The sequence below is a fragment of the Mobula hypostoma genome, chromosome 11, assembly GCF_963921235.1.
Source record: "Mobula hypostoma chromosome 11, sMobHyp1.1, whole genome shotgun sequence".
NCBI lineage: Eukaryota > Metazoa > Chordata > Chondrichthyes > Myliobatiformes > Myliobatidae > Mobula > Mobula hypostoma.
In genome coordinates, this window is record NC_086107.1 from 933,001 (window position 1) to 959,286 (window position 26,286).

General features: G+C 52.5%; 1 protein-coding gene across 2 annotated transcripts in view; it reads right to left on the reverse strand.

Moving 5' to 3' along the window:
* LOC134353541 (interferon regulatory factor 3-like) overlaps positions 1 to 21,857 on the reverse strand; it is a 59,724-nt gene extending 37,867 nt beyond the window's left edge. Inside the window, exons 1-2 of one of the 2 annotated variants that reach the window (XM_063061548.1) lie at positions 21,652 to 21,857; positions 12,529 to 12,694 (exon numbers count right to left, since the gene is read on the reverse strand). In XM_063061548.1, coding sequence (XP_062917618.1) covers positions 12,529 to 12,693 — 165 coding nt within the window. In that variant the 5' untranslated portion in view covers position 12,694; positions 21,652 to 21,857. Of the gene's footprint in view, positions 1 to 12,528; positions 12,695 to 15,325; positions 16,068 to 21,651 lie in introns of those variants that run through there. The other variant, XM_063061547.1, reaches the window with a different exon arrangement.
* Between the last annotated feature and the right edge of the window lie 4,429 nt (positions 21,858 to 26,286).

Here is a 26,286-nt window from a genome sequence, read left to right on the forward strand (position 1 = left end):
AAATGGACTCCTCCGGCTCCTACAGTGCTGGGGTCAGCTTGCTCATCTTCCCTGCAGTCAGCACCTCCCACAGCCAGAACTGTAAACCTCCTGGACGGTGTAGGGGTCGATGTCACACCCTCACCCCCCATGACCAATCCTGCGGTTCTTGCAGCACTCAGATAACGTAACTGATCAATCACGCCTCCTGAAGCCCACCCACACACCCCCACCCGCGCCAGCCTGCACCACCCTCCAGCAAACCCTAAAAACCCAATGAACGCACCACACTGAAATCATCCCGACCACGCCGCCGAACATGCCACCCTGAATCCCCCCACCGAATAGTGTTCTGAAACTCTCCCCTGACCACGTCACCCTAAACCCCCCCACCGAATATAGATTTCTGAAACTCTCCCCTGACCACGTCACCCTAAACCCCCCCACCGAATATAGATTTCTGAAACTCTCCCCTGACCACGTCACCCCAAACTCCCCCACCGAATATAGTGTTCTGAAACTCTCCCCTGACCACGTCACCCTAAACCCCCCAACCGAATATAGTGTTCTGAAACTCTCCCCTGACCACGTCACCCTAAACCCCCCCACCGAATATAATGTTCTGAAACTCTCCCCTGACCACGTCACCCTAAATCCCCCACCGAATAGTGTTCTGAAACTCTCCCCTGACGTCACCCCAAACCCCCCCAACGAATAGTGTTCTGAAACTCTCCCCTGACCACGTCACCCTAAACCCCCCCACCGAATATAGTGTTCTGAAACTCTCCCCTGACCACGTCACCCTAAACCCCCCAACCGAATAGTGTTCTGAAACTCTCCCCTGACGTCACCCCAAACCCCCCCACCGAATAGTGTTCTGAAACTCTCCCCTGACGTCACCCCAAACCCCCCCACCGAATAGTGTTCTGAAACTCTCCCCTGACCACGTCACCCTAAACCCCCCCACCGAATATAGTGTTCTGAAACTCTCCCCTGACCACGTCACCCTAAACCCCCCCACCGAATATAGTGTTCTGAAACTCTCCCCTGACCACATCACCCTAAACCCCCCCACTGAATATAGTGTTCTGAAACTCTCCCCTGACCACGTCACCCTAAACCCCCCCACTGAATAGTGTTCTGAAACTCTCCCCTGACCACGTCACCCCAAACCCCCCCACCGAATAGTGTTCTGAAACTCTCCCCTGACGTCACCCCAAACCCCCCCACCGAATATAGTGTTCTGAAACTCTCCCCTGACCACGTCACCCTAAACCCCACCACCGAATATAGTGTTCTGAAACTCTCCCCTGACCACGTCACCCCAAACCCCCCCACCGAATAGTGTTCTGAAACTCTCCCCTGACCACGTCACCCTAAACCCCCCCACCGAATAGTGTTCTGAAACTTTCCCCTGACCACGTCACCCTAAACCCCCCCACCGAATATAGTGTTCTGAAACTCTCCCCTGACCACATCACCCTAAACCCCCCCACTGAATATAGTGTTCTGAAACTCTCCCCTGACCACGTCACCCTAAACCCCCCAACCGAATAGTGTTCTGAAACTCTCCCCTGACGTCACCCCAAACCCCCCCACCGAATAGTGTTCTGAAACTCTCCCCTGACGTCACCCCAAACCCCCCCACCGAATATAGTGTTCTGAAACTCTCCCCTGACCACGTCACCCTAAACCCCCCCACCGAATATAGTGTTCTGAAACTCTCCCCTGACCACGTCACCCTAAACCCCCCCACCGAATATAGTGTTCTGAAACTCTCCCCTGACCACATCACCCTAAACCCCCCCACTGAATATAGTGTAAACTCTCCCCTGACCACGTCACCCTAAACCCCCCCACTGAATAGTGTTCTGAAACTCTCCCCTGACGTCACCCCAAACCCCCCCACCGAATAGTGTTCTGAAACTCTCCCCTGACGTCACCCCAAACCCCCCCACCGAATATAGTGTTCTGAAACTCTCCCCTGACCACGTCACCCTAAACCCCCCCACCGAATATAGTGTTCTGAAACTCTCCCCTGACCACGTCACCCCAAACCCCCCCACCGAATAGTGTTCTGAAACTCTCCCCTGACCACGTCACCCTAAACCCCCCCACCGAATAGTGTTCTAAACTTTCCCCTGACCACGTCACCCTAAACCCCCCCACCGAATATAGTGTTCTGAAATTCTCCCCTGACCACATCACCCTAAACCCCCCCACTGAATATAGTGTTCTGAAACTCTCCCCTGACCACGTCACCCTAAACCCCCCCACTGAATAGTGTTCTGAAACTCTCCCCTGACCACGTCACCCTAAACCCCCCAACCGAATAGTGTTCTGAAACTCTCCCCTGACGTCACCCCAAACCCCCCCACCGAATAGTGTTCTGAAACTCTCCCCTGACCACGTCACCCTAAACCCCCCCACCGAATATAGTGTTCTGAAACTCTCCCCTGACCACGTCACCCTAAACCCCCCAACCGAATAGTGTTCTGAAACTCCCCCCTGACGTCACCCCAAACCACCCCACCGAATAGTGTTCTGAAACTCTCCCCTGACCACGTCACCCTAAACCCCCCCACCGAATATAGTGTTCTGAAACTCTCCCCTGACCACGTCACCCCAAACCCCCCCACCGAATAGTGTTCTTAAATTCTCCCCTGACGTCACCCCAAACCCCCCCACCGAATATAGTGTTCTGAAACTCTCCCCTGACCACGTCACCCTAAACCCCCCCACCGAATATAGTGTTCTGAAACTCTCCCCTGACCACGTCACCCCAAACCCCCCCACCAAATAGTGTTCTGAAACTCTCCCCTGACCACGTCACCCTAAACCCCCCCACCGAATAGTGATCTGAAACTTTCCCCTGACCACGTGACCCTAAACCCCCCCACTGAATAGTGTTCTGAAACTCTCCCCTGACCACGTCACCCTAAACCCCCCCACCGAATATAGTGTTCTGAAACTCTCCCCTGACCACGTCACCCTAAACCCCCCCACCGAATATAGTGTTCTGAAACTCTCCCCTGACCACGTCACCCCAAACCCCCCCACCGAATAGTGTTCTGAAACTCTCCCCTGACGTCACCCCAAACCCCCCCACCGAATATAGTGTTCTGAAACTCTCCCCTGACCACGTCACCCTAAACCCCACCACCGAATATAGTGTTCTGAAACTCTCCCCTGACCACGTCACCCCAAACCCCCCCACCGAATAGTGTTCTGAAACTCTCCCCTGACCACGTCACCCTAAACCCCCCCACCGAATAGTGTTCTGAAACTCTCCCCTGACCACGTCACCCTAAACCCCCCCACCGAATATAGTGTTCTGAAACTCTCCCCTGACCACATCACCCTAAACCCCCCCACTGAATATAGTGTTCTGAAACTCTCCCCTGACCACGTCACCCTAAACCCCCCAACCGAATAGTGTTCTGAAACTCTCCCCTGACGTCACCCCAAACCCCCCCACCGAATAGTGTTCTGAAACTCTCCCCTGACGTCACCCCAAACCCCCCCACCGAATATAGTGTTCTGAAACTCTCCCCTGACCACGTCACCCTAAACCCCCCCACCGAATATAGTGTTCTGAAACTCTCCCCTGACCACGTCACCCTAAACCCCCCCACCGAATATAGTGTTCTGAAACTCTCCCCTGACCACATCACCCTAAACCCCCCCACTGAATATAGTGTTCTGAAACTCTCCCCTGACCACGTCACCCTAAACCCCCCCACTGAATAGTGTTCTGAAACTCTCCCCTGACCACGTCACCCTAAACCCCCCAACCGAATAGTGTTCTGAAACTCTCCCCTGACGTCACCCCAAACCCCCCCACCGAATAGTGTTCTGAAACTCTCCCCTGACCACGTCACCCTAAACCCCCCCACCGAATATAGTGTTCTGAAACTCTCCCCTGACCACGTCACCCTAAACCCCCCAACCGAATAGTGTTCTGAAACTCTCCCCTGACGTCACCCCAAACCCCCCCACCGAATAGTGTTCTGAAACTCTCCCCTGACCACGTCACCCTAAACCCCCCCACCGAATATAGTGTTCTGAAACTCTCCCCTGACCACGTCACCCCAAACCCCCCCACCGAATAGTGTTCTTAAATTCTCCCCTGACGTCACCCCAAACCCCCCCACCGAATATAGTGTTCTGAAACTCTCCCCTGACCACGTCACCCTAAACCCCCCCACCGAATATAGTGTTCTGAAACTCTCCCCTGACCACGTCACCCCAAACCCCCCCACCGAATAGTGTTCTGAAACTCTCCCCTGACCACGTCACCCTAAACCCCCCCACCGAATAGTGATCTGAAACTTTCCCCTGACCACGTGACCCTAAACCCCCCCACTGAATAGTGTTCTGAAACTCTCCCCTGACCACGTCACCCTAAACCCCACCACCGAATATAGATTTCTGAAACTCTCCCCTGACCACGTCACCCTAAACCCCCCCACCGAATATAGTGTTCTGAAACTCTCCCCTGACCACGTCACCCTAAACCCCCCCACCGAATATAGTGTTCTGAAACTCTCCCCTGACCACGTCACCCCAAACCCCCCCACCGAATAGTGTTCTGAAACTCTCCCCTGACGTCACCCCAAACCCCCCCACCGAATATAGTGTTCTGAAACTCTCCCCTGACCACATCACCCTAAACCCCCCCACTGAATATAGTGTTCTGAAACTCTCCCCTGACCACGTCACCCTAAACCCCCCAACCGAATAGTGTTCTGAAACTCTCCCCTGACGTCACCCCAAACCCCCCCACCGAATAGTGTTCTGAAACTCTCCCCTGACGTCACCCCAAACCCCCCCACCGAATATAGTGTTCTGAAACTCTCCCCTGACCACGTCACCCTAAACCCCCCCACCGAATATAGTGTTCTGAAATTCTCCCCTGACCACATCACCCTAAACCCCCCCACCGAATAGTGTTCTGAAACTCTCCCCTGACCACGTCACCCTAAACCCCCCCACCGAATATAGTGTTCTGAAATTCTCCCCTGACCACATCACCCTAAACCCCCCCACTGAATATAGTGTTCTGAAACTCTCCCCTGACCACGTCACCCTAAACCCCCCCACTGAATAGTGTTCTGAAACTCTCCCCTGACCACGTCACCCTAAACCCCCCAACCGAATAGTGTTCTGAAACTCTCCCCTGACGTCACCCCAAACCCCCCCACCGAATAGTGTTCTGAAACTCTCCCCTGACCACGTCACCCTAAACCCCCCCACCGAATATAGTGTTCTGAAACTCTCCCCTGACCACGTCACCCTAAACCCCCCAACCGAATAGTGTTCTGAAACACTCCCCTGACGTCACCCCAAACCCCCCCACCGAATAGTGTTCTGAAACTCTCCCCTGACCACGTCACCCTAAACCCCCCCACCGAATATAGTGTTCTGAAACTCTCCCCTGACCACGTCACCCCAAACCCCCCCACCGAATAGTGTTCTTAAATTCTCCCCTGACGTCACCCCAAACCCCCCCACCGAATATAGTGTTCTGAAACTCTCCCCTGACCACGTCACCCTAAACCCCCCCACCGAATATAGTGTTCTGAAACTCTCCCCTGACCACGTCACCCCAAACCCCCCCACCGAATAGTGTTCTGAAACTCTCCCCTGACCACGTCACCCTAAACCCCCCCACCGAATAGTGATCTGAAACTTTCCCCTGACCACGTGACCCTAAACCCCCCCACTGAATAGTGTTCTGAAACTCTCCCCTGACCACGTCACCCTAAACCCCCCCACCGAATATAGTGTTCTGAAACTCTCCCCTGACCACGTCACCCTAAACCCCCCCACCGAATATAGTGTTCTGAAACTCTCCCCTGACCACGTCACCCCAAACCCCCCCACCGAATAGTGTTCTGAAACTCTCCCCTGACGTCACCCCAAACCCCCCCACCGAATATAGTGTTCTGAAACTCTCCCCTGACCACGTCACCCTAAACCCCACCACCGAATATAGTGTTCTGAAACTCTCCCCTGACCACGTCACCCCAAACCCCCCCACCGAATAGTGTTCTGAAACTCTCCCCTGACCACGTCACCCTAAACCCCCCCACCGAATAGTGTTCTGAAACTTTCCCCTGACCACGTCACCCTAAACCCCCCCACCGAATATAGTGTTCTGAAACTCTCCCCTGACCACATCACCCTAAACCCCCCCACTGAATATAGTGTTCTGAAACTCTCCCCTGACCACGTCACCCTAAACCCCCCAACCGAATAGTGTTCTGAAACTCTCCCCTGACGTCACCCCAAACCCCCCCACCGAATAGTGTTCTGAAACTCTCCCCTGACGTCACCCCAAACCCCCCCACCGAATATAGTGTTCTGAAACTCTCCCCTGACCACGTCACCCTAAACCCCCCCACCGAATATAGTGTTCTGAAACTCTCCCCTGACCACGTCACCCTAAACCCCCCCACCGAATATAGTGTTCTGAAACTCTCCCCTGACCACGTCACCCCAAACCCCCCCACCGAATAGTGTTCTGAAACTCTCCCCTGACCACGTCACCCTAAACCCCCCCACCGAATAGTGTTCTGAAACTTTCCCCTGACCACGTCACCCTAAACCCCCCCACCGAATATAGTGTTCTGAAATTCTCCCCTGACCACATCACCCTAAACCCCCCCACTGAATATAGTGTTCTGAAACTCTCCCCTGACCACGTCACCCTAAACCCCCCCACTGAATAGTGTTCTGAAACTCTCCCCTGACCACGTCACCCTAAACCCCCCAACCGAATAGTGTTCTGAAACTCTCCCCTGACGTCACCCCAAACCCCCCCACCGAATAGTGTTCTGACACTCTCCCCTGACCACGTCACCCTAAACCCCCCCACCGAATATAGTGTTCTGAAACTCTCCCCTGACCACGTCACCCTAAACCCCCCAACCGAATAGTGTTCTGAAACTCTCCCCTGACGTCACCCCAAACCCCCCCACCGAATAGTGTTCTGAAACTCTCCCCTGACCACGTCACCCTAAACCCCCCCACCGAATATAGTGTTCTGAAACTCTCCCCTGACCACGTCACCCCAAACCCCCCCACCGAATAGTGTTCTTAAATTCTCCCCTGACGTCACCCCAAACCCCCCCACCGAATATAGTGTTCTGAAACTCTCCCCTGACCACGTCACCCTAAACCCCCCCACCGAATATAGTGTTCTGAAACTCTCCCCTGACCACGTCACCCCAAACCCCCCCACCGAATAGTGTTCTGAAACTCTCCCCTGACCACGTCACCCTAAACCCCCCCACCGAATAGTGATCTGAAACTTTCCCCTGACCACGTGACCCTAAACCCCCCCACTGAATAGTGTTCTGAAACTCTCCCCTGACCACGTCACCCTAAACCCCCCCACCGAATATAGTGTTCTGAAACTCTCCCCTGACCACGTCACCCTAAACCCCCCCACCGAATATAGTGTTCTGAAACTCTCCCCTGACCACGTCACCCCAAACCCCCCCACCGAATATAGTGTTCTGAAACTCTCCCCTGACCACGTCACCCCAAACCCCCCCACCGAATATAGTGTTCTGAAACTCTCCCCTGACCACGTCACCCTAAACCCCCCCACCGAATATAGTGTTCTGAAACTCTCCCCTGACCACATCACCCTAAACCCCCCCACTGAATATAGTGTTCTGAAACTCTCCCCTGACCACGTCACCCTAAACCCCCCCACTGAATAGTGTTCTGAAACTCTCCCCTGACCACGTCACCCCAAACCCCCCCACCGAATAGTGTTCTGAAACTCTCCCCTGACCACGTCACCCTAAACCCCCCCACCGAATATAGTGTTCTGAAACTCTCCCCTGACCACGTCACCCCAAACTCCCCCACCGAATATAGTGTTCTGAAACTCTCCCCTGACCACGTCACCCTAAACCCCCCAACCGAATATAGTGTTCTGAAACTCTCCCCTGACCACGTCACCCTAAACCCCCCCACCGAATATAATGTTCTGAAACTCTCCCCTGACCACGTCACCCTAAACCCCCCCACCGAATAGTGTTCTGAAACTCTCCCCAGACGTCACCCCACACCCCCCCACCGAATAGTGTTCTGAAACTCTCCCCTGACCACGTCACCCTAAACCCCCCCACCGAATATAGTGTTCTGAAACTCTCCCCTGACCACGTCACCCTAAACCCCCCCACCAAATATAGTGTTCTGAAACTCTCCCCTGACCACGTCACCCCAAACCCCCCCACCGAATAGTGTTCTGAAACTCTTCCCTGACGTCACCCCAAACCCCCCCACCGAATATAGTGTTCTGAAACTCTCCCTGACCACGTCACCCTAAACCCCCCCACCGAATATAGTGTTCTGAAACTCTCCCCTGACCACGTCACCCTAAACCCCCCCACCGAATAGTGATCTGAAACTTTCCCCTGACCACGTGACCCTAAACCCCCCCACTGAATAGTGTTCTGAAACTCTCCCCTGACCACGTCACCCTAAACCCCCCCACCGAATATAGTGTTCTGAAACTCTCCCCTGACCACGTCACCCTAAACCCCCCCACCGAATATAGTGTTCTGAAACTCTCCCCTGACCACGTCACCCCAAACCCCCCCACCGAATATAGTGTTCTGAAACTCTCCCCTGACCACGTCACCCTAAACCCCCCCCACCGAATAGTGTTCTGAAACTCTCCCCTGACCACGCCACCCTAAACCCCCCCACCGAATATAGTGTTCTGAAACTCTCCCCTGACCACGTCACCCTAAACCCCCCAACCGAATAGTGTTCTGAAACTCTCCCCTGACGTCACCCCAAACCCCCCCACCGAATAGTGTTCTGAAACTCTCCCCTGACCACGTCACCCTAAACCCCCCCCACCGAATATAGTGTTCTGAAACTCTCCCCTGACCACGTCACCCTAAACCCCCCAACCGAATAGTGTTCTGAAACTCTCCCCTGACCACGTCACCCTAAACCCCCCCACCGAATATAGTGTTCTGAAACTCTCCCCTGACCACGTCACCCTAAACCCCCCAACCGAATAGTGTTCTGAAACTCTCCCCTGACCACGTCACCCTAAACCCCCTCACCGAATAGTGTTCTGAAACTCTCCCCTGACGTCACCCCAAACCCACCCACCGAATACAATGTTCTGAAACTCTCCCCTGACCACGTCATCCTAAACCCCCCCCACCGAATATAGTGTTCTGAAACTCTCCCCTGACCACATCACCCTAAACCCCCCAACCGAATAGTGTTCTGAAACTCTCCCTTGACGTCACCCCAAACCCACCCACCGAATACAATGTTCTGAAACTCTCCCCTGACCACGTCACCCCAAACCCCCCCCACCGAATAGTGTTCTGAAACTCTCCCCTGACCACGTCACCCCAAACCCCCCCACCGAATATTCTGAAACTCTCCCCGACCACGTCACCCCAAACCCCCCCACCGAATACAATGTTCTGAAACTCTCCCCTGACCACGTCACCCTAAACCCCCCCACCGAATAGTGTTCTGAAACTCTCCCCTGACCACGTCACCCCAAACCCCCCCACCAAACGCAGCACCCCAAAACCCCCTCCACCCAACGCACCGTCCCGAACCCCCCCCACCAAACACACAGCCCTGAAACCCCCCCCACCGAACGTACCGTCCCAAACCCCCCCCACCGAACACACCGTCCCGAACCCCCACATTGAACGCACTGTCCCAAACCCCCCTCACCGAACGCACCGTCCCAAACTCCCCACACACTGAATGCACCATCCCAAACCCCCCCTCACTGAATGTACCGTCCCAAACCCCCCCCACCGAACGCACCGTCCCGAACACCCCCACCCAAACAAGCCTCACTGAAACCCTCGCCCAAGCCATCCAAATCCTCCTCCCTATCACACCGCCCAAAACTCAGGCTGTGGCTCAGCTGCAGTTGCTGGAGATGCAAGGAGCATGGACCAAGGCAGTCTAGTCACCGGGGATAGGCCAGTCAGCTCTCACAATGCCTGCTCTTCCCACCTTCATTCCGGGGTCGATCAGCAAGCTCTTCCATCACCCAACCTTGCCACAATCTCTCACTGCCCTGTCCAGGTCCACAGACATGGTTCTCACCTGCCGTCTATAGAGTCTCACTTCCTCATTACCACCCTTTCTATGGTGGGTCCAATCCAGTTTCTGGTAACTGTGACCCCCGTCCGGAGATACTGGTGGAGCAGTCACCCTGTGCTGGGAATGTCAATGGTATGGAAAAGCTTGGAGATATGGGAAGGCAGCGAATGAAAAGCAGAGAGCAGGATTGGTGATGGGGTCAGAGCGCAGATACACTGAATGAGCTCCCTCTACCCGGCACCCCTCCCTCCCTCAAACCAGCAGCTTGTCAAAACTGCCCAACCCATCACCAGCAATGGCCTATCTGCCCTCAAGGACATAAACGCAGTTCGAGTCACAGAGCAATATACCACAGCTTCAGACCCTTTGGCCCAACCAGTCCCGACTGACCATTGTGCCAAGCTACTTCCAACTTCCTGTGTTCAGCCCATATCCGTCCAATCCCTACCCCTCCAAGTTCTCCGAAACAAGCTCGTTCCATACACTCACCATCTCACTGTGTGAAAAGTTGCCCCTCAGGTTCGCTTTAAATCTTTCCCACACATCTCAAATCTGTGTTTCCTAGGTTTGGACAACACTTCTTGGGGAATAGACTGTTACCATCCTCCTCACTGATACATCTTATAACTTTAAACACTTCTCTAAGGTCGTCCTCCATTCTCCCACGTTCCAGGGAATAAAGACCCTAACCCTAGCCTGGCCAACCTCTCCCTGTAACTCAGGCCCTTGAGTCCTGGCAACATCCTCATAAACCTTCTCCACGCTCTTTTCAGTTTAACCACATCCTTCCAACAACAGGGTGACAACAACTGTGCAAACTCCAAGTGAAACCACATCAGTGACGAGTACAACAGCAGCATAATGTCCCAGATCCTAGACTCAGCACCTGGCTGATGAAGGTCAATGTGCTAAACGCCTACTCCCCACCTGACTACCTGCGGCAAACATAAGAAAATCTGCAGATGCTGTAAATCCAGAGCAACACACACAAAACGCTGGAGGAACTCAGTAGGTCAGGTAGCATCTACAGACAAGAGCAAACAGTTGACCTTTCGGGCTGAGATCCTTCGTCAGGACCAGCTGTGACACTGCTGTCAATGAACTATGCTCCTCTCTTTATAAAACTCTAGTCAGACCATTTGCATCCACTTCTGGTCACCCCATTATAGGCAGGATGTTGAGCTTTGGAGAGGGTGCAGAAGAGGTTGACTAGGATGCTGCCTGGTTTAGAGGGCATGTGCTATCATGAGAGACTGGACAAATGTGGGTTGTTTTCTCAGAAGGGTTGGAGACTGAGGGGAGATCCAATAGGGGTTTATAAGATTATGAGAGGCATAGACAGAGTAGACAGCATCTTTTTCCCAGAGTTGAAATGCCTAATACCAGAGGTCATGCATTTAATGTGAGAGGGGGGAAGTTCAAAGGAGATGTGAGGGGCAAGTTTAATTATACAGAGAGTGGTGGATGGCTGGAACGCACATCCTGGGGTAGTGGTGGAGGCAAGAACATTAAAGACTTTTAAGAGACATTTAGACAGATACATGAATGTGGAGGAAATGGAGGGTTCTGGGCATTGTGTAGGCAGAAGTTGGCCACACAACATTTTGGGCCAAAAGACCTGCCCGTGTGCTGCACTGTTCTATGACCTACGCCCATTGCATCCCCTCCTGCCTGTTCTACGCAGCCTTGACTTTCCAAAAGGCATCTTCTCCTTTGTGCCACAGGCTTGGAGAGGAAGTGCGCTCATTCTTGGGACAAGCACCAGGCACTTGAACTGCACTGGGGAAAATCAACTCATGACACCAGCAACAAACAAACATGCCTCGGCTTGGGGACTTGCGCTGAGAGATAGAGATAGAAACAGAAAATACTGCCTACCTCAGTGGATGCAAGAGTGTCTCGAGGGAAAGGAAGTTTGCTAAGGCGACCAACTTCTCTGCATCAGAATGGGAAAGTTTAGAAATAAACCAACTTAAATTGCATGGAACATAGAACAGTACAGGAACAGGCCCTTCTGCACAATGTTGTGCCGAATCAATTAAATTAGTAATCAAATGGCCAACTAAACTATATCCTGCTATTTCCCTCACATTCAAGAGTCTATCTAAACCTCTTAGAAGTCTCCAATGTATCTGTCTCTACCACCATCCCAGGCTCCCACCACTCTGTGTAAAAAACACATCTCCTCTGAAATTACCCTCTTTCACCTTAACTACACGTCCTCTGGTATTAGACATTTCAACCATGGAAACTGATACTGTGTCTACTCTGTCTGTGCCTCTCCTAATCTGATAAACCGGGCAGTATCTGTGGGCTCCCCACAAAAGGTATGATCGTCCTTGGGGGTGCCCCAGGCTGGAGGGAGGGAGAGCCAGCAAGGGGAACATTGGACATTCTCCTAGTCCAGGTGTAACCAGCCCTCCTCCTCCCTACCTTGAAGATGCGGTAGTCGTGCTCAGACAGGTCGTGACGGGACGCATGTTTCCAGGGTATGCGGAACATGTTCCTCTCCTCGTTAATCCAGCAAAGACCCTGGTAGCGGCCACTGTCGATCTGCGCAATCAGCCATGGTCGCAACTGCGGCTTCTGTTGGCTCATCCTGGGGATGGGGGGGGGTGAGGGGAGAGTGGGGGGGAGAGGGGTGAGGGGAGAGTGGGGGGAGAGGGGTGAGGGGAGAGTGGGGGGGAGAGGGGTGAGGGGAGAGTGGGGGGGAGAGGGGTGAGGGGAGAGTGGGGGGAGAGGGGTGAGGGTAGAGTGAGGGGGAGAGGGGTGAGGGGAGAGTGGGGGGGAGAGGGGTGAGGGGGAGAGTGGGGGGGAGAGGGGTGAGGGGTAGAGTGGGGGGGAGAGGGGTGAGGGGTAGAGTGGGGGGGAGAGGGGTGAGGGGAGAGTGGGGGGGAGAGGGGTGAGGGGTGAGGGGAGAGTGGGGGAGAGGGGTGAGGGGAGAGTGGGGGAGAGGGGTGAGGGGAGAGTGGGGGGAGAGGGGTGAGGGGAGAGTGGGGGGGAGAGGGGAGAGGGGTGAGGGGAGAGTGGGGGGGAGAGGGGAGAGGGGTGAGGGGTAGAGTGGGGGGGAGAGGGGTGAGGGGAGAGTGGGGGGGAGAGGGGTGAGGGATAGAGTGGGGGGGAGAGGGGTGAGGGGGAGAGTGGGGGGGAGAGGGGTGAGGGGAGAGAGGGGTGAGGGGAGAGAGGGGTGAGGGGAGAGAGGGGTGAGGGGAGAGAGGGGTGAGGGGAGAGTGGGGGGAGAGGGGTCAGGGGTAGAGTGGGGGGGGAAGAGGGCAGAGTCGGGGGTGGTTTGGGGAGGTGAGGACAGATACACACTTCACATGTACAAAGTCCACTGAACAAGCAATTACCGCACCTCCTCCCTCCCCTCAGGGTCTCGGACTGAAATGCTCCTACTCACAGATGCTGAGGTTCTCCAGCACTTTGTGTGTGCTGCACTGAGTTACGAGCCATGTTTCCACCACTCCTCTGCTCCCCTCGTCCTATCCACCCCTCCTCCTCCGCCCCCTCGTCCTATCCACCCCTCCTCCTCTGCTCCCTTCGTCCTATCCACCCCTCCTCCTCCGCTCCCCTCGTCCTATCCACCCCTCCTCCTCTGCTCCACTCCTCCGCTCCCCTCGTCCTATCCACCCCTCCTCCTCCACTCCCCTCGTCCTATCCACCCCTCCTCTTCCGCTCCCCTCGTCCTATCCACCCCTCCTCCTCCGCTCCCCTCGTCCTATCCACCCCTCCTCCTCCGCTCCACTCCTCCGCTCCCCTCGTCCTATCCACCCCTCCTCCTCCACTCCCCTCGTCCTATCCACCCCTCCTCTTCCGCTCCCCTCGTCCTATCCACCCCTCCTCCTCCGCTCCCCTCGTCCTATCCACCCCTCCTCCTTCGCTCCCCTCGTCACATCCACCCCTCCTCTTCCGCTCCCCTCGTCCTATCCACCCCTCCTCCTCCGCTCCCCTCGTCCTATCCACCCCTCCTCCTCCGCTCCCCTCGTCCTATCCACCCCCTCTACCTTGCTCCCCTCGTCCTATCCACCCCTCCTCCTCCCCTCCCCTCATCATATCCACCCCTCCTCCTCCGCTCCCTTCGTCCTATCCACCCCTCCTCCTCCGCTCCCTTCGTCCTATCCACCCCTCCTCCGCTCCCCGCGTCCTATCCACCCCCCTCCTCGCTCCCCTCGTCCTATCCACCCCTCCTCCTCTGCCTGGGTCCTATCCACCCCTCCTCCTCTCCCCTCATCCTATCCACCCCCTCCTCCTCCGCTCCCCTCGTCCTATCCACCCCTCCTCCTCCGCTCCCCTCGTCATATCCACCCCTCCTCCTCCGCTCCCCTCGTCATATCCACCCCTCCTCTTCCGCTCCCCTTGTCCTATCCACCCCTCCTCCTCCTCCTCTCCCCTCGTCCTATCCACCCCTCCTCCTCCGCTCCCCTCGTCCTATCCACCACTCCTCCTCCGCTCCCCTCGTCCTATCCACCCCTCCTCCTCCGCTCCCTTCGTCCTATCCACCCCTCCTCCGCTCCCCGCGTCCTATCCACCCCCTCCTCCGCTCCCTATCCACCCCTCCTCCGCTCCCCGCGTCCTATCCACCCCCTCCTCGCTCCCCTCGTCCTATCCACCCCTCCTCCTCTCCCCTCGTCCTATCCACCCCCTCCTCCTCCGCGCCCCTCGTCATATCCACCCCTCCTCCTCCTCTCCCCTCGTCCTATCCACCTCTCCTCCTCCGCTCCCCTCGTCCTATCCACCCCTCCTCCTCTGCCTGGGTCCTATCCACCCCTCCTCCTCTCCCCTCATCCTATCCACCCCCTCCTCCTCCGCTCCCCTCGTCCTATCCACCCCTCCTCCTCCGCTCCCCTCGTCATATCCACCCCTCCTCCTCCGCCCCCCTCGTCCTATCCACCCCTCCTCCTCCTCTCCCCTCGTCCTATCCACCCCTCCTCCTCCGCCCCCCTCGTCCTATCCACCCCTCCTCCTCTGCTCCCTTCGTCCTATCCACCCCTCCTCCTCCGCTCCCCTCGTCCTATCCACCCCTCCTCCTCCGCTCCACTCCTCCGCTCCCCGCGTCCTATCCAACCCCTCCTCCTCTCCCCTCGTCCTATCCACCCCTCCTCCTCTCCCCTCGTCCTATCCACCCCTCCTCCTATTCACCCCTCGTCCTATCCACCCCCTCCTCCGCTCCCCTCGTCCGATCCTCGTCCTGAACTACGTAACCCTCTCGCTACTCCCTCATTCTCCCTACCTTTGCTTCCCCATCCAGCAGAGTGTGAGCAGCTCTGTCTGCAGCCCAGCCCCGAGCGGCGGGTTTTATTCGAAAGGCGGCTCCCTCGCCTCGGTCTGCGGGCGGTGGAGATTCCTCCCCCGGCGCTCTGGGCAGCCGCGCCGCCCCTTTCCTGGAAATCACATGAGCCGGCCCACAGGCTCCGCGTCTGGTTTCTATTTCCTATCAGAGCGAAGCGTCTCCTCCAGCCCCAGGCCTGCGGGTCGAGGAGGGTAAAGGGAGCACGGGCTTCCCCCGGACAGAATCGCCCGGCCGAACGACCACCTCAGCAATAATATCGCAAGTTTACCAATCTATTTCTTCTCCAATCACACGCGTCCTGTACAACCATCCCTCCAATCACAAGCCTCCTCGAACACCCATCCTTCCAATCACACGCTTCCACTGAAATCCATCCCTCCAATCACATGCGTGATTGGAAATTTCCCCGAAACTCTGCCCTCCGAAAACAAGCGTTGCCAGACAATAGAGATTCTGCAGATGTTGGGAATCCAGAGCAACGCACACAAAATGCTGGGGAACTCAACAGGTCAGGCAGCTTCTGTGGAGGGGAAGGAGTACGAGTTGGCAGGTGATGGGGAGGGCGGGTCGCATCCCTCTAAATTACTTCCTGCTCAACTTCACCCACTCCGGGGAGCACAATTTTCTAACCAAACCCATCTGAGATCTTTATTATTAGCCGCAGAGGGAAACCCCACAACAGCAATATGGGAATTTACAGAAGGCAAAACACTGACGTTCTTCAGGTAGGTGACATCCCTATCACCTGGTCTTCTCCAGACTGGAGCCACGCGTCAACTGGCCTGGCTTCAGAAGGAATCAGAAAGATAGGGAGCTTTGCAGATGTAGGACATCTCCAGTAACAGGCACAAGATGCTGGAGGAACTAAGCAGGAACGACTGCACCTGGGGAAACGAATAAACAATCGACCTTTCGGACTGGGACCCTTCCCCACTACTGGAAAGGAAAGGAGACGAGACTGTGAGGGGAGGGGAAGGAGACAAACTAGAAGGTCGTAGGTGAAGCAAGGTGGGTAGAGGAGGAGGGATGAAGTAAACATTCTGCCTGACCTGCTGAGTTTCTCTAGCATTTTGTGTGTTACAACGCAGAATAAACTGCAAAACCTGCCAGAAAAGTTAGATGATGAAGTGCAAGACCACAACAAGGTAAATTGAGAGGCTATGACCATGAGACATAGGAACAGAATTAGACCATATGGTCCATCCAGTCTGCTCCACCATTCCATCATGGCTGATTGATAATCCCTCTCAACCCCATTCTCCTGTCATCTCCCCATAACCTCTGACACCCCGACTAATCGCGAGCCTATCATCCTGCACTTTAAAAATACTCAGCGACTTGGCCTCCATGGTGAAGTCCACAGATTCACCACCCTCTGGCTAAAGAAATTGCTCCTCATCTTCGTTCTAAATGGATATCTGTTGATTCTGAATCCTTCTGGTCCGAGTCTCCCCTGTTTGAGGAAAAAAAAATCCTCTCCACAGCCGCTCTACGTAGGCTTTCCAGTATTCAATAGGTTTTAATACATGCCCCCCCATTCGTCAAAACTCAAGTACAGTCATCAGATACTCCTCATACACTAACCCTTTCATTCCCAGAATCATTCCTGTGAACTTCCACTGGACCCTCTCTAATGTCAGCACATCTTTCCCTGGATAGGGGTCCCAAAACTGCTCACAATACTCCAAGTGTGGTCTGGCCAATGCCTTATAAAGCCCCAGCATTACATCCTTGCGTTTACGTTCTAATCCTTTCGAAATGAATGCTAACATTACATTTGCCTTCCTTACCAGCGACTCCAACTGCAAGCCAACCTTTAGGGAATCCTGCACAAGGACTCCCTTTGCATCTCATGTTCGTGAATTTTCTCCCTATTTAGAAAGTAGTCTACGCCTTTATTCGTTCTACCAAATTGCATGACCGTGCACTTCCGTACACTGTATCCCACCAGCTAGTTAGGTGGCTTTGCAGCAACAACCCTGCACTCAACGTCAGTCAGACCAAGAATTGATTGTGGACTTCAGGAAGGGGAAGTTGAGGGAACACACTCTAGTCCCCATCGAGCAATCAGAAGTGGAAGAGTGAGCAGTTCCAGGCTCCTCGATGTCAACACCTTTGAGGATCTGTCCTGGGCCCAACGTATCGATGCAGCCACAAAGAAGGTATGACAGCAGCTAAATTTCATCAGGAGTTTCAGGACATTTGGTATGTCACCAAAGACACTCACAAATTCCTACAGATGTACCGTGGAGAGCATTCTAACTGACTGCATCACCATCTGGTATGGGTGGGGTGGGGTGGGGTGGGGTGGGGGGGGCGCACTGCACAGGGTCAAAACGAGCTGTAGAAATTTGAGACTTCAGTCAGCTCCATCATACTAGTCTCCCAGTAACCAGGAGCGATGCCACAAAAAGGCAGCATTTATCATCACCCCGAGACCCGCCCTCTTCTCACTGCTGGCACCAGGGAGGACATACACGAGCCTAAAGACAGACACTCAATGATTCAGGAACAGCTTCGTTCCCTCTGCCATCCAATTTCTAAATGGACAATGAACTCTTGAACGCCCCCTCGCTACTTCTCTTTATTCCTCTTTTTTGCACTACTTTTAATTTAACTATGTTAAAAAATATATATGCTTCTTACTGTAAATTGTTATAATAGGAGCAGGATTAGGCCATTTGGCCCATCGAGTCTGCTCCACCATCTCATCATGGCTGATCCATTTTCCCTCTCAGCCCCACTCTCCTGCCTTCTCCCCATATCCCTTCATGCCCTGACCAATCAAGAATCTTATCTGCCTTTGCCTTAAATATGCTTAAAGACTTGGCCTCCACAGCTGCCTGTAACAATGAATTCCACCGATTCACCACTCCCTGGCTAAAGAAATTCCTTCCCTTCTCCAGTTTAAAAAGGACGCCCCTCCATTCTGAAGCTGTGTCCTCTGGTCGCAGATTTTCCCACGATAGGAAACATTCTCTCCACATCCACTCATCAAGGCCTTTCACCATTTGATAAGCTTCAATAAAGTCAATAGACAGTAGGTGCAGGAGTAGGCCATTCAGCCCTCCAAGCCAGCACCACCATTCACTGTGATCATGGCTGATCATCCACAATCAGTACCCTATTCCTGCCTTCTCCCCATATCCCTTGATTCCACTATCTTTAAGAGTTCTATCTAACTCTTTCTTGAAGGCATCCAGAGAATTGGCCTCCACTGCCTTCTGGGGCAGAGCATTCCACAGATCCACAACTCTCTGGGTGAAAAAGTTTTTCCTCAACTCCGTTCTAAATGGCCTACTCCTTTTTCTCAAATTGTGGCCTCTGGTTCTGGACTCCCCCAACACTAGGAACATGTTTCCTGCCTCTAACGTGTCCAATCCCTTAATAATCTTATATGTTTCAATAAGATCCCCTCTCAGCCTTCTAAATTCCAGTGTATACAAGCCCAGTCGCTCCAGTCTTTCAACACATGACAGTCCCGCTATCCCGGGAATTAACCTTGTGAACCTCCGCTGTACTCCCTCAATAGCAAGAATGTCCTTCCTCAAATTTGGAGACCAAAACTGTACACAATACTCCAGGTGGGGTCTCACTAGGGCCCTGTACAACTGCAGAAGGACCTCTTTGCTCTTATACTCAACTCCCCATGTTATGAAGGCTAACATGCCATTAGCTTTCTTCACTGCCTGCTGTACCTGCATGCTTACTTTCAGTGACTGATGAACAAGGACACCCAGATCTCGTTGTACTTCCCCTTTTCCGAACATGACACCATTCAGATAGTAATCTGCCTTCCTGTACTTGCCACCAAAGTGGATAACCTCACATTTATCCACATTAAACTGCATCTGCCATGCATCTGCCCACTCACCCAGCCTGTCCAAGTCACCCTGCATTTTCATAACATCCTCTTCACATTTCACATTGTCACCCAGCTTTGTGACATCTGCAAATTTGCTAACGTTACTTTTAATCTCTTCATCTAAATCATTAATGTATATTGTAAATAGCTGCGGTCCCTCTCATTGTTCTGAATTCCAGTGAATACAGGCCCAGAGCCATCAAACACTCTTCATATGACAAGCCTTTCTATCCTGGAATCATTTTTGTGAAACTCCTTTGAACTCTCTCCAGTGTCAGCACATCCTTTCTAATATAAGGGGCCCGAAAATTGCTCACAATACTCCAAGTTCACAATACTGGTCTAGCCATGTAAACTACCAGAGCAGGTCAAAGGCTAGGAATCCTGTGACACGTAAATCACCTCCTGACTCCCCAAAGCCTGTCCACCATCTACACGGCTCAGGTCAGGAGTGTAATGGAATACTCACCACTCACCTGGATGAGAGCAGCTCCATCAACACTCGAGAAGCTCGACACCATCCAGTACAAGGCAGCTCACTTGATTGGTACCCCTTCCAGAAGCATCCAATCCCTCCCTCCACCATCCACGGACAGTTGCAGCAGTGTGTACTATCTACAAGATGCACTGCAACAACACAGCAAAGTCCCAAAGGCAGCACCTTCCAGACCCATGACCACTACCATCTAGAAGGACGAGAACAGGAGATACCTGGGAAAACCACCACTTGGAAATCCACCCCCTCCCCCAAGTCACTCACCATCCTGACTTGGAACATGTCACTGTTCCTTCATTGTCGCTGGGTCAAAATCATGGAATTCCCTCCGTAACAGCACTGTGGGTGTACCTACACCTCAGGGACTGCAGTGGTTCAAGAAGACAGTTCATCACCACCTTCTCAAGGGCAACTAGGGATGGGCAATGAATGCTGGATTAGCTGGTGATGCCCACATCCCATAAATGAATTTTAAAAATTGAGGCTTCACCAAGTGCTTTATAAAGCCCCCTTGCTACATCCTTGCTTTTATATTCTAGTCCTCTTGAAATGAATGTTAACGTCGCATCTGCCTTCCTCACCACAGGCTCAACCTGCAAATTAACCTCTAGGGAATCCTGCACAAGGACTCCCAAGCTCATTTGCACCTCAGATTTTTGAATTTAGTTTCCATTTAGAAAATAGGCTACCCTTTTGGTTCTTCTATCAAAGTGCATAATCATACACTTCCCAACACTGTATTCCATCTGCCATTTCTTTGCCCATTCTCCTAATCTGTCTGAGTCCTACTGTAGACTCTCTACTTCCTTAAAACTACCTGCCCCTCCACCTACCTTCCACATTGGCAACAGACTTGACTTGGCATAGAAAGAATCAGTACCAACACAGACCCCTGTGGAACACCACTAGTCACCAGCAGCCAGTCCAAAAAGGCTCCCTTTATTCCCACTCTTTGCTTCCTGCCAATCAGCCACTGCTTTACCCATGCTAGAATCTTTCCTGTGATACCATGAGCTCAGGCCTTCTGAAAATCCAAATATACAACATCCACCGACTCTCCTTTGTCTATCCGCTTGTTATTTCTTCAAAAAATTCCAACAGGTTTGTCAGGTAAGATTTTCCTTTGAGGAAACTGTGCTGATTGTGGCCTATTTATCACGTGCCCTGAGCCCTTATCCTTAGCACATCTTCCCAACCACTGAAGTCAGAATAACTGGCCAAAATTTTCCTTTCTTCTGCCTCTCTCCCTTCTTGAAGAGTGGAGTGACATTAGCAATTTTCCAGTCATCAGAACCATTACAGAATCTAGTGATTCTCAAAAGATCATTACTAATACCTTTACATTCTGTTCAGTCACCTCTGTCAGAACTCTGGGTTGTACGCCATCTGGTCCAGGTGACTTATCTACCTTCAGACCTTTCAGTTTCCCAAGAACCTTCTTCCTGGTTATGGCAACTTCACACACTTCTTCCTCCTGACACCCGGAACTCGCACCACAATGCAAGTGTCTTCCACAGTGAAGACTGATGCAATATACTTATTCAGTTTGTCTGTCATTTTCTTGTCCCCCATTACCACCTCTCCAGCATCGTTTTCCAGCGGTGTGATATCCACTCTCGTCTCCCTTTTACTTTATGCATCTGAAGAAACTTCTGGTACTCTCTTTCATATTATTGGCTAGCTTACTTCGTAATTCCCTTTTTTCCTTCTTCATGACGTTTTTAGTTTCCTTCTGTTAGTTTTTAAAAGCTTCCCAGGCATCTAACTTCCCACTGATTTTTGCACTATTATATGCCTTCTCTTTGGCTTTTATGCTGGCTTTGACTTCTCTACTACATAGTAACGGGCCCTCCAACCCAACGAGCCCCCGCTGCCCAGTAACACCCATATGACCAGTTAACTCACTGTGGCAGGAAACCGGAGCAAACCCACGTGGTCTCAGGAAGAACGTACACACTCCTCACAGACGGTGGTAGAGTTGAGCTCAGGCTGCAGTGTTACGCTAACCGCTACACTGCCGTGTAACAAATATGGTTCTCTGTTACCATACAAGGAGTCCGTTCAGGAGTCCAGTAAACAGCGGGGTAGAAGCTGTACAGCAAAGTGTGTGGGACAGGTCTGCCCTGCCGGGGGTCTGGAGATAAGACCTCTTACTCGCCCAGCAGCTGCTCCGGCAATCACCATGTGGTGTTGTGTAAGATAATGTTATCTCCTGGCGGTAGGAGACACAGTTGTGTGATTAACCCTACAAGACTGTCCACCCATCCACCAGCAATAAGAGATAGCTCCAGCTTCGAGAAAAGTTACTGAAACGAACAAAAAGACGGTTGAAGATGCCTGCCCTCTCCACCACACTTTCTGCAGCCATACAGACAGACAGCTCAGATACAGGCCCTTCGGCCCAATTCCTCCATACTGACCCGATTCTCTAAACTAGTCCCTTTTGCTGACATTTGAACTATAATCTCTCTAAACTGGGCCCAACTCTCGATGGGTCAAATGGCCTAATCCTGCTTCTATGTCTTATAGTCTAAGTCAGGTCAAAGGTTACAGGAAGAAGGCAGGAGAGTGGAACTGAGAAGGAAAATAAATCAGCCATGATTGAATGGCAAAGTCAACTTGATGGGCTGAATGGCCTAATTTGCCCCATGTCTCATAGTCCTATTGTCTAAACCTTTCTTATCTATACAGTTATCTGAATTTATTTTAAATGTTGTTAGATTTCCTGCCTCAACCACTTCCTCTGGCAGCTCAATCCATACATTCGCCCCTCCAGCATGAAAAAGCTGCCCTTCTGGGTCCTGTTAAATCTCCTAAACCTGTGCTTTCTGCTTCTTCGTTCCCCAACCCTGAGGAAAGGACTGTACCTATTTCCCCTCCCTAAACCCCTCGTGATTTTATCACCTCTCCTCTGCTCCAAGGAATCAAATCCATCCCCTTACATCTGAGATTCCTGGCAAAAACCTCTCCTGCACCTTTTAGTTTAACGTCACCTTTCTTATGGCAGAGTGAGTGAACTCAGCCGTTCTGTCCAGATTCAGCCTCACCAGCGTGAATTTTATTTTTATTTAGAGATAGTGTGGCACAGGCCCTTACAGCTCAGCTATCCCAGCAACCTAATCTCAGGCCAATTCACCATCGTTCCAGATAAAACCAGAGAACAGTGTACAGTATACACCCGAAACTCTTGTTCCTCACAGACATCCCCGAAAACAGGAGTGCCCCAGAGGATGTGACAGTGAAAACGTTGGAACCCCGAAGCTCTCCCTACACCCCCTCCCACGCACACGCTGCAGCAAAGCAACGACCCTTCCCCGCCCCACTTCCACTTCCACAAAAAACCATCAGCATCCTCTACCCACCAAGCAATTATGAAGCCCCAATTTGACGTACCACAGGCTCTCTCTCTCCTCTATACAAGGAAAAAGAGGTGCCCCCTTTCACAGTGAGAGGGGAGACACGACAAAACAACTCACTGATTTACAGTGTTAAAAGTCAGTTGTGCTGCTTTTTTTCCCAAGTTCCCTGCCCGGAGAGTCAGCAGCAATCTTTCCTCCACCAACGACAGAGAGAGAGAGAAGGAGAGCACAGTTTGCCGAGTACAGAGCCTCTGATAGCTAATCCGCTGTTCATGATTTTCTGTTCTCTTCCACGATGCTTCAATCGGTCGCACTGACTTAGGATCAGCCCGATCACAGGGCCGCAAAACCTCAGAACCCCAAAGGCATGCTCGTCTTCCAGGCTGCATCCTTGGTATATCGAAAACAGCCGGCCCTAAGCCCCTGGGAATGGGTCCCACCACACAAAGAACTGAAATCTGAGTGTCAGTGTCATTCCAGGTCAGGGTCTTTAACAGAACCCATCCACCCTGAAAAGGAGCAGAGACATCAAAGGTAGAAATTATCTGTTTTTGTAGATCAACTCGAAGGAGTCACAGAGTGCCATCATGACTCTGCCTGTGCCAATTAACCTCCCAACTGGTACATCTTGGGACTGTGGGAGGAAACCAGAGCACCCAGAGGTAACCCACACATTCTATGGGGAGAACGTACAGACACCTTGTATATTGCACAAACCACTTTTTTTCACTATCCTGACTAATGAAGACCAGCATTCCAGAACCTTCTTCACCATTCTGACTCCCTGTGAGGTTCCTTTATTCTAAAACATTCCCTAGAGTGCTACCATTCATTGCGAAAGTCTTGGCCGAGTTTGACTTCGCAAAATGAAACACTTTACCCTTAACTAAACTCCCCATGGACAGTCCCAAACCCGGCTGTGAAAGGAGGAGGAACGGGTATGAACTCCCCATGGACAGTCCCAAACCCGGCTGTGAAAGGAGGAGGGTTGGGTATGAACTCCCCATGGACAGTCCCAAACCCGGCTATGAAAGGAGGAGGAACGGGTATGAACTCCCCATGGACAGTCCCAAACCCAGCTGTGAAAGGAGGAGGAACGGGTATGAACTCCCCATGGACAGTCCCAAACCCGGCTGTGAAAGGAGGAGGGTTGGGTATGAACTCCCCATGGACAGTCCCAAATCCGGCTGTGAAAGGAGGAGGGTTGGGTATGAACTCCCCATGGACAGTCCCAAACCCAGCTGTGAAAGGAGGAGAGTTGGGTATGAACTCCCCATGGACAGTCCCAAACCCGGCTGTGAAAGGAGGAGGAACGTGTATGAACTCCCCACGGACAGTCCCAAACCCGGCTGTGAAAGGAGGAGAGTTGGGTATGAACTCCCCATGGACAGTCCCAAACCCGGCTGTGAAAGGAGGAGGGTTGGGTATGAACTCCCCATGGACAGTCCCAAACCCGGCTGTGAAAGGAGGAGGGTTGGGTATGAACTCCCCATGGACAGTCCCAAACCCGGCTGTGAAAGGAGGAGGAACGTGTATGAACTCCCCACGGATAGTCCCAAACCCGGCTGTGAAAGGAGGAGAGTTGGGTATGAACTCCCCATGGACAGTCCCAAACCCGGCTGTGAAAGGAGGAGGGTTGGGTATGAACTCCCCATGGACAGTCCCAAACCCGGCTGTGAAAGGAGGAGGGTTGGGTATGAACTCCCCATGGACAGTCCCAAACCCGGCTGTGAAAGGAGGAGGAACGTGTATGAACTCCCCATGGACAGTCCCAAACCCGGCTGTGAAAGGAGGAGGAACGGGTATGAACTCCCCATGGACAGTCCCAAACCCGGCTGTGAAAGGAGGAGGGTTCAGCATGGGGCTAACAACCCCATCCTGTAAAAACCTAGCACTACAGAAATGCCAACAGAAGCTCCAAAGACCTCACCCCAGGGAGAAGAATGATCTTTGAAGGTGGGTACAGCTGAAGACAATGTGAAAGACTGACACTGGCGAGCTGCTGTTAGTGGTCTATGCCCCAGTAGTGGTGATGGGCTCTGAAGAAGAAAAAACACTTACCTTGATTGAAAGGCACTTTACATACCTTAACTCACATATCCAGTTAATCCAGATCTTCCTGTAATATTCAATATCCTTCACTGTCTAACACCATCTATTTTAATATCATTTGTCGTTAGTCTCAAATACTTACTTCTCAAATGCGGTAATTGTAGGCAGACTTTTCCAAACAGCTGATGTGTATCTGTGGCTGTCGGACCTGTTTATGCCCTCTTTTTCACATGAACGCGTTGATGGCAACTTCTACAGTATGACAACAAGACACCGGAAACAGGAGCAATAATTAACACAAACTAAGTTAAAATGTTCCCATCCTCATCGAGGACAATGCTTATCCCCAGTGCTGCTCAGCAGTCCCAAAACACCTCCAAGTTACAATCGGATGCCGTCTGTTCCTTCTCCATGATTACCCAGGCACGAACATACCCTTAGAACATAGCCCAGTCAGACCACACTTGGAGTACTGTGAGCAGTTTTGGGCATGTTATCTAAGAAAAGATGTAAACAGAAGAGATTCTGCAAATGCTGGAAATCCAGAGCGACACACACAAACTGCTGGAGGAACCCAGCAGGTCAGGCAGCATCTATGGAAATAAATAAATAGTTAACGTTTTGGGCTGAGACCCTCATGTCCTGAAGAAGTGTCTCGGCTCAAAGCGTCAACTGTTTATTCATTTCCATAGATGCTGCCTGACCTGCTGTGTTCCCTCAGCATTTGTGTGTGTTCTTAAGAAAAGATGCACAGGCATTCAGGCATTAGAGGGGGTCCAGAGGAGGTTCACGGGAATTATCCCAGGAATGAAAGGGTTAATGTATGAGGAGTGTCTGACGGCTCTGGGTCTGTACCCGCTGAAGTTTAGAGAAATGGGGGCAGGGGGAGCTCATTGAAATCTATCGAATATTAAAAGGCATTGACAGAGTGGGCGTGGAGATGATGTTTCCTATAGTGAGGAAGTCTAGGACCAGAGGCACAGCCTCAGAATGGAGGGACGTCTACTTAGAACAGAGATGAGGAGGAATTTCTATATATAGGGTGGTGACTCATGTTGGAATTCATTGCCACAGGCGGCTGTGGAGATTAAGTCATTGAGTATAGCTAAAGAAGATGTTGATTGGTTCT